The sequence below is a fragment of the Galleria mellonella genome, unplaced genomic scaffold (assembly GCF_026898425.1).
Source record: "Galleria mellonella isolate WM207_F2 unplaced genomic scaffold, CSIRO_AGI_GalMel_v1 utg139, whole genome shotgun sequence".
In the NCBI taxonomy this organism is placed as follows: domain Eukaryota; kingdom Metazoa; phylum Arthropoda; class Insecta; order Lepidoptera; family Pyralidae; genus Galleria; species Galleria mellonella.
The window spans coordinates 5875631-5890269 of NW_026441995.1; the positions used below are offsets into that span (position 1 = coordinate 5875631).

At 31.7% G+C, this 14639-nt stretch overlaps 2 protein-coding genes across 2 annotated transcripts in view; one reads left to right on the forward strand and one right to left on the reverse strand.

Moving 5' to 3' along the window:
* Positions 1–915: 915 nt before the first annotated feature.
* LOC113512458 (transmembrane protein 70 homolog, mitochondrial) lies at positions 916–2154 on the reverse strand. Its single transcript, XM_026896359.3, has 2 exons — positions 1551–2154; positions 916–1185 (listed from the first exon to the last, which is right to left on the reverse strand). Exons 1-2 carry the CDS (start codon positions 1998–2000, stop codon positions 988–990), a joined length of 648 nt encoding a protein of 215 aa, XP_026752160.2. The 5' UTR covers positions 2001–2154; the 3' UTR covers positions 916–987.
* Positions 2155–7781: 5627 nt separating this feature from the next.
* The window catches only part of LOC113511777 (meteorin-like protein), a 43641-nt gene continuing 36783 nt past the window's right edge, over positions 7782–14639 (forward strand). The window contains exon 1 of the mRNA XM_026895497.3: positions 7782–8089. Within this exon, the coding sequence (XP_026751298.2) occupies positions 7998–8089 (92 nt within the window). The 5' untranslated portion in view covers positions 7782–7997. The remainder of the gene's footprint in view (positions 8090–14639) is intronic.

The window sequence follows — 14639 nt, forward strand, 5'->3', positions numbered from 1 at the left end:
TTAGGTTAAAAAATAAACTAATAATATTCTCTCTTAGACCAATACATAATTCAAGATATAGACAAAAAAATTGTTGTTTGAAAATAACTAGTTGTGATTTAAATCACAAATACTTTGTTAATATTTTATGAGACTTAGAATGATACACAAGCTGACAGATTATTGGATAGAAAGTAGTTACCAGTTTCCACTATATTCTCGGATGCATACTGCCCATGTATGTATGCCCGCTCAAGTAAGACTTCATATAGGTCATCTATAAAGATGTGTGTGATCTATATCGTATTTTCTTTTCCTGCTCCTTATTACATTTTTTCTCACTCATTATGTCATTTATTTCCTTATCCTACATCCATTATGTCTATTAGCTCATCTTGACCCTTTGATCTATAACTCCTTAACTTCCTTCATTTATCAATAACATCAGACTGTAACTATCACAAATACTAAAATTCTTATCGATACTTTTTAATAACCCATCTCCCGTTTCTACATATAAATATTCCAGCATAATGGGCAACACTTACCACACCCTTTGCAAAGAAATAAAAAAGTAATCATTGCCTAAAGACATTAACAGCACCTTGGAAATTGTAGAATACACTGATGCAACTATGTTATGCCTTCATATCTTGTAATGTCACTGCCACATCCCAACTCAATGATAAAGTTACCTCTAACTATAATAAGCAACAACAAAGATACAGAAAGGAGTAATTATATATCTAAGATGACATCCTGGTGTCAGAAGCTTCCATAGGCTACAGTAATCTCATTTACAATCAGACAGGTCATATGCTTTTTTGCCACCATATTATAAATAGTAAAAGATATTAATAATTCCTCTATGCTATTAGAATAAATTCCATTTCAACAATAATTTAAATACTTATTGAAAAATAAAAGTAAATAAAATATAAACAAAAAATATTATTATTTACATAACTACAAAATTAATTTACAGGAACCTAAAACTAGTATTTAAAGCTATTTATTTTTATTATTAGAATCATCTATGTCACCCATTTTGAAATCCATAGGTTTATCATAACCCATTATTTTAGCATAATGCATTGGGTCGGTGAAGTGTCTGGCTTCTATGAAGAGTGGTTTGCCTTTAGCATTCATTGTTGTGAACATGCCAGGAACATCAGGAACTTCAACATCTTCTGGTTTGAAGTCAATCTAAAAATATTAAAATGTTTTAACACATGTAATATAATCAAAAAAATATAAAAATGATAAAACAGTCATTATAACAGTTGAAAATAGTTTAAGGTTTTTTACAATAAAAAAAAAATCAATTTGATTAATCAATGTAATTGTATAATACATTATTATAAATAAAGTGTAATTTGTAAAAGTATGATAAGTCACATTTTTCAGGGTTTGACCCACTGTTATTAAGGTATAAGTTAAAGCTTAGGATTACCCAAGCTTAATTAATGTGGCACTACCAATTAAGTTTACAACAAGAAATTATTGTAAGAATAAGAACCTTAATTACACTATCATAAAAATTATATTAACTTTGATGTTTGATTACTTACTTCTTTTCTCACGAGAAAAAAGTTCACAGTGGATGCTTTATATGTTGAAGTGGCATCATCATATTCAATTTCTGTGACGTATTTTTTGGTTATCACATGCAGTAGTATAGGTGTGATAAATGTAAAGAAACCAACAACTGAACACACTGCAACCAGTAGAGAAGTACTGCCGATAGTGGACGCCTCTTTTATGAGTATAGGCTGAGCTACTAAACCGGCTAGACTCGAGCACAATGAAAATACCTTCACAGCTCTAATTTGTGGTGTTAAAGGACCATAGTAGATTCGTTCTAATTTCTCTTCATTCTCTACTTTAGTTGCAAAAGGCCTTTGCAAAGCGCTGCTCCAAATACTGATATATTTTACTTTGTTAACTTTTAGGTTATTGAAGCTTTCTCGTAAAACTGGACTATTGTACGACAACGTATGCTTTATACAATAACGTAACATATTGATTATTCTTTGGCAATGATAACAAATATAATAATAAAAATCACATTTATAGAATAAATGTCTTGAAAAATTTATATGCCTATAACAATTTTTTGCTTAAATCAGCTGTCTAATTTCAAAGAGCACACAATCGCTATGTTATAAGAGTTGGCACCAACGTATTATCTATGGAACCTTCAAAGTTAAATGCATGTTACCTTTTTGAAGTAATAACACAATAAGTTATAAAAAAAAATGAGTATCTATAGTGTTTTACCACAATCTATATATTCCTCTATCCAAAATATGGATGTCCACGTCGATACATGTTGTTATAAAAAACATACCTATTTCATAATATAAAATTTTAGAATCTTACAAAAAATATGTTAATAAGTATGTTTGGTTACTTTTTTTACTCTAGTTCAATTTTATATAAATTTTTGATAGACGAGTAATGCAAATTCATTTTGGCGCAATAAATAACAGTTGAAAGTATTATACCGAGTATTATATAACTACATCTAAAAAGACACGTTTTTATTTCTAAAGAAATTATAAATTTATATGCATATAAGAGAAATAGCTCTATTTGTTGTTATAATATTATTATAATTGCATATAGCTATAATATGACTAAAATAATTTTTATCTTAAAAGGTGAGATTTTAATGGGAAACCGTATGCCACTAATAAGTATAATCAATTTCGATTTTCTACAAATATAAGTACTTTTTTTCTTTGTTATGTATCATTAATTATAATTCAATTTCAGATCATATTTATTAATAGTACCATGGTAGGAATAACATTAAAATATTTTAGTAAATTTTACAAGTTATACTCAACTATATTAATTATACTTATTGTTTATTCACCGGTTTAAATCTATTAAAAATTGTGCTAAAAACGTCTATTTTTTGTATTATATTATACTGAACATAAATTTATTTATATTTTAATTTATTACAACGCAAGTTAATAAAACACATATTACTTTAATATTTAAAAATGTATTTATAAGAGAAACGCTGTTTTATTGCTGTCATGGCTCCTATTTAAGATGGCTTTGATCCGCCATGATGGAATACAGATTGGTAACACAGTTTAATACAAAAACGTCATTCCAACAGGTTCAAACTGTCGTAGACCTGTCTAGTAGTAGTATTAATTTATCCACAATGGTAAAGGCAAAGGAACTAAGCCATATAGCTTGATCTTCAAATAGGTCAGTATAATTTGCTAACCAAATTTTTTATTAATGTATTATACGGCCCTGTAAATAGTCATTTTTGACCTGACATTATAATCTAAAAACAAGATATACTTAAATTTGTTATGGTGCAATTTGCGAAGTGTATCTTCGTATCATATGTATATGTATGTATATATATGTACAATGGGGACTAACCTCCCCATTACTAACAATCCCTTCCCCCCAGTCACATACGTTGGTTCAGGATATTTACAAGTGAGCTGCGATTTCCAGACAGGTCTGCACAATTGCTTGCAATCTTTAGCACTAGTCATTTAGGACAGGCGTTTACATCTAAACCATACATTAGATAAGTAAGTTTTATTATACACATTATAAGGTCAATTATAAAATTTAATTACTTTTTTTAATTAACTTAGAACGGCAAACGAGCTAACGGCCCATTTGATGGCAAGTGATGACCGTTGGTAATAGACATGAAGAGTGTCATAAATATAACAAAATAAACCTATGGTTTCATAGTACCTCTGATACTTATAGTAGATAAAAATGGGCCGATAACCCTCCAGCGTAATTGGTACCTATACGCTGGCGGGGTTCCAGTGAAAGATGATAGGTAAGAATGAAATCAGGTTATGGACACTTTGGTACTTTAAAGGGTTTTTGCACTGAAAAATTAATATCTCAATGTTACAAGTACAAAGTAAATGTTTCTGAATTTCTATTAAGATTTTCATATCATATCATAAAGATCGCAAATAAACGACATTACTCTAATAATGTAGCGTTCTTGGGCTGCGGTGGTCCTTTACCATCAGGTGAGCCGTATGCTTGATTGCCACCCTGATTTTATTAAAAACTGCTCCTATTGGTGTTTTGTCGCTGAAGTAAGGTTACAACGTATAAAGTTGTAACCTTACTACCTACTCGTATTAAAATGAAATTATAATTAAATGATATAATAAAAAATAAAATCAACTAGATACCAAAACAATTTTTATACATTTCGTCTGATTGTCTGTCTATTTGTCTGGTTTTTTATTTGGTCATCACGCATCGGATTGGATGTGGTTTTCGCAGTTTTGTTCTTAAAAGTCTAACTTAAAATCTGATCTACGTTTCATCCTGATACATCATCTAGAAGTGGTGAATTTTATTCCTACTTTTGAAATACAGGCATATGAAGTAGCAATATACTCTACAATAGATACTCAAATAGCAATGATACGATACGGTGACAAGTAACAACAGCAACGTTACAGTCAGTAGGTAACAAGTCTTGTTTGAATATGGACGAAATCACTAACTTACATGTATTTTTTATAATAGATGATATCTAATGGAATGGTAGGTGAAGGATGATAAGTGACAATGAAAAGGCAGGTCAGTTAGTCCATTGTAATGAATACACCTGGAATTCAGCACGATGATTTCCAGGGGGGACCACGTGGAGGTTGACCTGCTAGGGTATTATTGTTAGCAATGGGACTGGTAGTCCATATTACTGAAAAAAATTATATATATATTTCCAGTTGTAAATCGATAAGGAAAATTATTTTTTTATCTGAAAGGATATACTTACAGATTGGTTCTATAGAAATTATATCAAAAACGGTTCAGTGGTTTAGTTTTAAATTAAAATACACAATTGGAGTTGATTTGTTTTGTGGGACCCAGTTTTATTGAATATTTGATATAGGTATAAATTTATATTATTACAAGGAATGTACACAAGTATAGTAAATATTCGGATGTTATTTATTTTTATTTCTATAGTTCCTTATTTACAATTAATAGTATCCCGTGGCTTTGCCTACGTGAATTAGGATGTTAAATAATAGTATTTACCCGCGACTTCGTCTGCGTAATAGGGATTTGTTCACTGACAAAAATAGGCTATATCCTTCTCCATCCCATATAATACGTGTATACCATAGTAATTGATTAAGCCGTTAAGGCATTATAAGGTTATAGGTTAGTATTATAGGGATTACAATAGATTTCATTCAACATACATTCTAACTTCTGTACGAAATTTTTTATTATTAATATGAGTATGATGAATTTACGCAAAATATTTAATAGACACATGGTAGCGTATAATAATAAATGAAATAATATTTAATTTAACGTTTATAGAACGTAAAATAAAAGTTTAAAAACGATAAACAAAAGATTTCGGAGGATAATATTTTTGCTTCTAGGTAGGTAAGGTAAAAGGCGAATCACCGTCCTAAACAAGCACGAGTCAATGCGACAAAGCGGTTATCTATCTTGAGTGTAAACAACGCCTATTGATTCAGTTTATCTGTCCTCAAACATGAGCGCACGCACCCAAGCACCTTCCATAATGTGTCCGTTTGAAAACATGATTTTATATAAATAACTAATGATAAGTAGACCTAATTATAATAAATTTAAAATTAACAATAATAGTAATTCTATTCGTTGGAGACAAACATTTCTTTATGATTTTTTTATACAACTTAGGATGGCAAACAAGCTGGTGACCACTCTATGACAATTGACTCATGTCTATAGGCGACGGTTACCACTTTTCATGAGGTGGGCCGTCAGCTTGTTTGCCATTCTAAGTTGTATAAAACAATAAAACAAAAAAAATTGACATAGTAGACATGAACAGCACCATGGAAATCACAGAGTATACTGTGACGCCCATTATATATTTCACTGTTTTCTTCAGATTTAAATGAGAATAATAATAGTCATAATCAACAGCTCTATAACTAGTAATGTTGCTGCCTGAGTTCATATTATCAAGACAGTTATCACTGCGAGCCGACCAGGTACAGCGGTAATGGTTTATGTAAGGCTAAAGATAAATATCAGCATTATCATGAAATATCTTTCATTGTTCACGGCACGAACAAAAAGGCAAAGATTATCTACCTAAAAACGTAAAATACAATTGACAAGTTTCGTTTAGTCGTTTAGTCTTTTATGCTTTAGGTGAATTAGGATTCTTTACACTGAACTGGATAAATGACATTACCACAATTTAGATTTAAGATAATACGAGAAAAAATAACTAAATATACTAAATGGCATCGAAGTCTATATATACGACTTGCTTAATCACTACACTACGTGGTTAGTTTTTTCTGTATGTTTAAATATTGCAAAACTCAGGCAGGTACTTTACAAAAACATTAAAAAAAAAACTGGCGTGACCAATAACTATTAAGCTGTAGTAGCAAAAACTGCCATCTTTCACAAATAATTACTAATATTTGGAGCGCAGCCTTTATCCCAAAAAGATCATCTCGGCATTTAAGTACTAATGAAAGAATAATGCCTTTTAATAAAAAACCAAGGGATGTGCCAACTCACGGCGGGTATGGGGATGGTAATTATCAGTTTAGCAACGTATCCAAGTTTTTTTATTTTTAATAACCACACCACAAACTTATATTTACGCAGGCTTAATTCTACCTGTGTGCTTTGACTAAATAAAGATTGAAGCATTTTACATATAATCACTGCGATAATATTATTTATTAGTTAAGTGTTTAATTAGGTTCTAGTTATTAAAATAGTAAAGTTATAACATTTTTACGAATTAGGCAGGTACGCGCATCATTGCCATTCTAGGGTTTGGTTTTGTAATATGACGTATCATATTAATGTAATTTTAACTTATTTATAAAATCGTAATTTTAACTTAGCATTTGAAATTAATTATTTTTCTATAAGTATAGAAACTTTATAATAGAGATGTGCTTACATAGATAAATTCACTGAATACTAGGTACTGTGTTTTCTCTCATAGATAGGCAAAGGAATTTATTTCAAAGGCTCCCTATTTATGTAAATAGGTGCTATAATTGCGGATAGGTAACTTTTATTTTTCAGAAAATTTTAATAAGAAAATAAATTATAAATCAAAGCTTACCTAGCTTTGATTATTTTATTTAGCTAGAAGCTAAGATTAAGGATTTGTAGAAGTTTTTTTTAAGGGGTGATAATGGAATAGTAACCCAGCTTGCCTATTCGGTGTATGCTGGCGGGGCACCAGTGACAGTTGATAGATGAGGACGAAACAAATCAGTTGACCCTTAAGTGTCGAATACATAAAGAATTAACCATCTTGGTTAATTCTTCTTGGTTTCCAGGGGGAACCACGTGGAGGTCGACTTGATAGGGTATATTGCTAGCAATGGGGCTGTTAGATCCCTATAACTAACAATCCCTTTCTCCCGATTTGTGGGAGTATTGTCATGGGTAGAATATAATAAGAATAAACAAAAAAACTTTTTGACATCAGTTTACTTAATTAGAACCTTTAGTTAAAATACCTATTACTTATTTATTTATAGTCGCTTTCTTTTACGTTAGGTAAGCCTTCGATAAAACTTTTTGTAAACACTTTTCCCGCCAAGCACTTTGGTGACTTTTTCCTTTCTCCCAAAATCGAATCTTATTTATATATTTATAGGATCCGTTTTTCAATCATGTATTGAAATACGCGTCAAAGAAAGATAGCAATAGCTTGTATTGCATTCCCACAGACTATTGTTATAGCAGTCTCTTTTACACGGGAGTTGTGATTGGATACGCGAAGTTCTATCTCGTTTCTTCACGTATTTGTTTCGTTAGTTTCGTACTTTAGTAGTATTTCTGAAGTTAACTTAGTTTGTCGTATCTTACAGCGACATTACGAAATTTGTTTATTATTGTAAAGTGACAATTTATTTACTTCAAAATAATGTAGTTGGTACAAGGATTTCTGTAGTGATGTGATATTTGGAGTTGAGACTATAGTATATATCTACTTTAAGATGTATTCTGAGGCTGTTTTTTGGACTGTTTTGGTTTTGATATGCGTTGCGGAGGCGGGGATGATGGGTGATCAGTGCGACTGGACTGGCAGGTATGTTTTGTTTATTGTATTTTATTGTATAGTATGACAATTTTTGTTGTAAAAGATTTTTATTTTCTGTACAATTATATTGTTAAAAGTGACAAAAAAAACTGATAGCTCGCCTGATGGGAATTGGGTACTGTTATAAAAAAAAAGAGGATAATACCGTCAATATAATTCCTATTGCTTATTACTTTTAAAGATTAAGGTGGTGTTTATAATAAATGCAATTTTTTCGTGTTATTCCTGAACCAGAAGAGTATCCAGTCAGTGGATACCCTTACAACATATTTCACCGTTGTACTGCTTATTCTTAAGATACATGATTACAAAATATATTTTATGCGGGATTTGAAAGTATAAGACTTTGATTCGAGTTCTGCATTTGTAATTGTAATGATGAAGGGTAGAACATCCCTTCACATCCCTATCAATTACATTGTTTCAGTTGAAGTGCGTTTTCTTTCATAAATCATCTAAATTATTAATATTTGAAACAAAACCACTGCATTCTCCAAAAGCCAAAAGAGGCTTTATCTAGGTAATCTTAGAGAAAGACTAGATGTATCCCCCGGCTTCGTTTGTGGCCGTATCGTGATGTCGAATAACCATAACATATATATCGCAGGGAAATCTTTAATTGTAAGGATCAATATGGACTAAGCTTCTAACAGAACTATATAATTTTAGTTTATGATGGTCCATAAAACATTATTTTTTTGAAATTATCGAATAAAAATATTAGCTTAAGAAGATTAAGGTTTAGAGAGGTTTGGAGGTTTACAGATGTTTTCTCTTGTATAGATAGAATATACTTGCGTAGGTATCTAGTCGCTAGAAATTATGACTCAAGATTTTTCAAGTTAGTCAATGATCAGTAGCACCTAATTTATATATTTGATATTTCGTGCATTTTTGGACAATGTTTACCATCAGAAGGGCCTTATGCTTATTTGCTATTTTTTTGTATTGAAAAATGGCGAGAGGAATTTGTAGTATTAAAATTAACTTGGATTCCATCAGCTATCTTTTGGGAATTGATATGTAATAATAATGCAGGTAAGTTTTGGTTGTGACTCTAAATGTTCAACTATGAAGAAAAATGTTTAAAATTAGTAAATGTTTATTAAGTGTTGGGGTAAATTTTGAACCAAATTTATGTACAGATCGTCATTTCTTTGGTTCCACTTCACTGTATACTGTTAAAGTAATTCATTACTTAATTTGATATCTAAAAAGTAATACCTTAAATAAATCATAGATAGATCTAACGAGAACGAAATCTAGTAATTACATAGTTTTTATATTATTATTGATTTGCAGAATGATTAATATGTCATTATAGGTTAAGAATAGTTCAAGGTCCCACCCCTCCATTATGTCGCATATTTTCAGAATCCCTATAATGCTTGATGCAATCGGAATGATAGTGAAACTGGCAGAAAATAATAAATATCGACCGGGTTTCCATAGCAATTTAGCGCACGCGATCAAGGCGTAAGGACACTGGTATCGAAGATAAGTTTGCAAATAACTGCTAAAATAGGTATTTGCCTCAGGTCAGACATAAATGTTTTGATGGAGATGAGATTCTTGAAATAAATCAAAATCTTCGCAATTTGCACGCAACACTTTTCTGATCTATCATCATCTTTGATTGTTACTATACGCAAGCGACTTAGTACGGTTTTGTTTATTGGCAAATATTTTTATTATCTGAAATATCGTTAGGCTAAGCTCATCAAAGTGATGGATCAATCTAAAAGATGGTCAATCTAGCTTGTGCATGACGTTCATAAAACATAATTATTCATGTACTAACTCTCTGCTTACAGGTATTCTCGTTACACTTTCATAATAGACATAACTACGTAGTTTCTAATTCATAAAATCTTTAAACATTCAACAAATCGATTTTAGCTGTTGAAATGTTTTGTCAAACTTTATTCTTAGAATCGTATGCATTTTATTAGAATTTCTTGTGATATTTATTTTAAATACATATCTGTTTTCAAAATAAATATTTAGGTAATTTTAATAAGCTAATGCTTAATATTTCTGTCTCATAATTTTCTAATCGATAATATGTCTGCAAGTTTTGACCAAGTTTTGACTAAGTTGAGAAATAATTGTTACCCATTCTGGCCCTTATTTTTAATGTTAGCGGTCCGGAACTGGAAATTTATGGGGTCGATTACGGAACAAAATCAACAAGTTAGGTTTCCCATTGATGAATGCAGGGGTGGCGTGGGAAACCGATGGGAAATGAGTTCTCGGCATCCCTCGTCATTGCGCCACGTGACCCTTCCGGCTAATATAAAAGGCTTACCCTTAACATAGTTTTGTCAATTGTTCAAGAGTACTTTGAATGCGTCTACAATAACATTTGTTGTATAACTTTAATTAAAATCACCTTTTATTAGCGTTTTTAACCAAAAACGTTGCTAACCAGCAAGAATTTTTTATTATGCAATATAGATTTGTACTATCAACTACTCGTATTTGTAATTATTTATGGTTGTAGTATTTTGAATAAGTACCTATAATCTCTATTGTGCATACAATAATAATTATTTGTACGACACCGATATACTTAACGTTGAATTGTATGATGGAACAAACTGATCAAAATTATATGCGATACATCCCAATATCAATATAAGAAACATTCATTCTATGGACGAATAATCTTTAATTCAACCTTTCAACGACATATCTAGCATTCAGATAAGAAATAATTATTTTTATATATTATATTGTACAGCATTGCACAGTATAGACATGTATAGGTATATGTAATGTTATGAATACTGATTGTTATCAGGATCTATTAGGTTAAATACGTTACTCTCAAATGTACCTATTCTACAATTAAATGAATTCAATGATTATCTAGATACCTACATCAATATAAGAAACGTCAATTCTATGCTAATAAGACAAAGGCGCTAGTTCAACATTTCAATGACGTAGTATTCAGACGAGAAATCACTGTAGATCAGCATTGGCTGCAAAAAGCAAATTGAGTGTCAATGTACCATCATGATGCGACCGTCGGCAACCATTGTGGAGCATTCAAGTTCATACATTAATATTTATTAGGGAGGGCGGAGTACTGAGGGGACCGGGATCTGTTTATTATAATATCCTCCTCCTATTATAACGCGTTCGCACGAACACCAACAGATACTTATGATTGATAATAATAATGCATCAAACACAGATTGTACGTGTACCATATGTAGAAACTATCCTATATTGTAACTGTCACGGGTGCAAAGTAAATAGCACAACATTTAAAAGTACTTTAGCGAGTCACTAGAAACTTAGGATAGATTTTTTTTATGCAACTTAGAATGGCAAACAAGCTGACGGCCTACCTGATGGAAAGTGGTAACCGTCGCCTATAGACATGAGCAGTACCATGGACATAACAGAGTATACTGTTTCGCCCATGATATCTCTCTTGCGTTGCCATTCCTGAGGACTCAGGTGTTATTCCTCTGTACCCAGTAAATTCACGCCGATAGTTTTTGAAACAAAAATGTTGATGCTATAATGGTTAGAATAATAAATAGATAATTTTTATTTTTCAGTAGGTATCGAATTCCTTAAATTAATGTATTAAACTAGCTTTATGCCCGCTACTTTGTTTGTATGGAATTCAAAAGTAAGAAAAACTAACGAAATAAACCACATCTAAATGAGTTATCACAATAAAAAATAACACCAAATTTTAAGTTTCACTTTCAATTGTTAAAATTGCATCCAATTTTAGTGCAGTAGTTTTTGTGTGACGTTGGAACAAACATAAAAATAGACAGAAACATTTTTAAAAATTGCTTTTTTGGCATTTTTTGGTCTTATTATGACCCTTCATATCAATTTTTCTTAAATATATCCCATGTACAGACAATCTCTAGTTACAATTTTATTATATTACTAAGATAATAATCGGGATCATAAGAAATAAATGTTTAAGTTAGGTACGTTATGTTTGTAAGTTACGAGATAATATGTTTTATTATCACTAGCTCTGCTGACGTCAAATTAAAATGAAAGTGCAATTAAATAGCCCCATGTCACAACCCATGTTGCCCCACGCAAACGGATAAGATGCGACGGAAGTGCGTAATGGTTATATATCAACTTAGGGTAAAAAAAACGATTAGTGGGTATGCTTTGCTAATTATGTTTATTTCCACGCTCTTTCCCATGGAGGGTTGCCTTTGACCACACCTTCCCATGTGTTTAAATTGTATTAAGTTCATTATAAGGACAGATATTTAGTGTCAGGTTTCATTAAAAAAGATTATTAAAACTGACAGTAAGTTTTAGTATTGAAAACATATTACGTGACAGTCATCAACGCACGACTTAACATTTTAATTGTACTATCATTATCGGTAATTTTTACTCAAGTTAAAGTAAATAATTTTACGAATCTAAAAATTTATTACTTATTACTGACTACACCAAATATTGCGGTACATACGAGTATAAGCAACCGATAACGTTACCCACTTCTCTTTGACAGTCGGGTAAGTAGAGAATTAGTTGAGGTGCTTACTGCCATAATACATGTATTGTCTTTTCGTACAATGACAAACTATTTTTTTTATCATGTAAAATGGAATTTTGTGTGTCTGGCGCCAACACTTTTCATTACAATAGATAGGTAAGGTAGCCATTTTATCTTGTGAGTTGGCATTTAACTGATAAATGGACATTGTCTACGAAACAATACTCTTGATCTTTTATGTTCCTATGACTAATATCTATATATGCTATGGTCTACCATACCATAGTCAATCATTACGTACTAAGAGATTTGAAATGATCATGAAAAATATAAAAAAATGTGCACATATATGTCATGCATTATCACGCTGGTCAGTTGGTGTATTGGTTAAGTATACCTTTTCTTACATTATTGTATAGAGCTTTCTTTCCCTAGTCGCATCTTACGACATTCTAGAGATGAAAAGTAATGGTGACAAATTGTCCAAATTGTTAGTTTTCTTCCCTCACTATACGAACAATATTATTCTACAAACATTCAAAAGGTTTCATTTAATTCATGTTACCATTAATATTGACATATATTCTAATAATTCCAATAAGAATAAGCAAAGTGATACCGGACTATCTCTAAACGCGGAAGTTAGTTATGCTATGCCGATGATGCGATGATGATTGCTTGATGCAATTCGCCTTGCTTCTCCGCATAAGCAATCCGTTTTCGGTTTCATAGTAGATACTATTATTGTTAACAGCTATGAATTTGTATTATTTATCTAACTGTTCACGTTAAAAACATAATAGTGTTAATGAAACAGGCGTGGGAGTACGCAATCGTCTGTACCTAACCCGTGTAGATAGTAGATAATTATGGGAAAATGTTTTTGCGGTTTTACTTCCTGATTTTGACCCACATAATGTGTGATGTGACCATCGAGTGCGGATGTGGGTCGATATCTCTATATGTCAATGGTGGTAGAACATCAGATGGCGTATGCACACGAGTGCTCCTCGGTACCTTACGTTGTTCATAATTCCACATGGCGCAGGCACCGTTATTGAAGCGTTAAGATTATCCAATATCCCGTCTTCCCGGTTCCTCATTAGTCATTAAATCTACTCGTACATAATTCTTTATTATCATTAGTGATTTTGACGCATTTAGGCAGCGCATGGGATCATGCCGGCAGGACTTTTCACATGGCATGGGATGGTGGGAACATCACACTTCGTTACACTAAGAGAAAACAACCGTCACATGTTTCGAGATGAAATCACGGTTATTTTTAAGCGACGATTGTTTTTATTCGCTCGCCAATTGGGGGCAATCAACGACACGTGTTCCGTTCGAGACGCTCGCCTTAAGTTAGGCCTCTCTATTGAGCTCCATTACATTAGGTACAGTCATATTGTGTCAACTCAATGGTTCTTAGCAGATTTGATCTCTATAACAATAGGAAGAACTACCTACCTAACTAGCTCCGAAAAAGTCGCCGTTGATGATAGTGGTATAATTTTAATGTAAAAAAAATTAGTCTTACATCTCATACTTAATTATAATATAAAAGCAATATTATCATTAATAGAGTTCCCATGACACTTGAGCGATCCCAAATGTACCATCTTGCAGCATATCTAGTATTGACTGACTAGAAATATTTTTATTAGAGCCTCTTAAAAACTAATCAAGGAAGATAATGGTGTCTGTTCGTTTCTTTTAATATTGAAGGGTAATCTAATGTTTGCGCCATGTGTCCACTTAGCTAGTTAGTAGGTAGTTTTATATATCCTATATGTATGTAGTTGACATGTGAAATCATGTCATCAATTCATAAGAATTTGGTCGTTCATTGTATTTAATGATTGTGGCCTAGATGAAAACGAACTCGGTAACAATGCGCCATTTGGTTTTATTCGACTGATAAAACATTATAAAGTATTTAGCGTTAGGGAGAGCGTAACCCACTCTCATAAATCTAATAAGAAAGTAATTTTGTCTAATAGGTACTTATGTATTGTTAACTTATTTTTTATATCA

What these genes read in the sequence shown, in the direction of transcription:
- LOC113512458 (XM_026896359.3), bottom strand. Translation starts at nt 2,000, where the DNA reads ATGTTACGTTATTGTATAAAGCATACGTTGTCGTACAATAGTCCAGTT. An exon ending in TTTTTCTCGTGAGAAAAGAA is followed by an intron (nt 1,186 to 1,550) that starts GTAAGTAATCAA and finishes TAATATTTTTAG; the next exon opens with ATTGACTTCAAACCAGAAGA.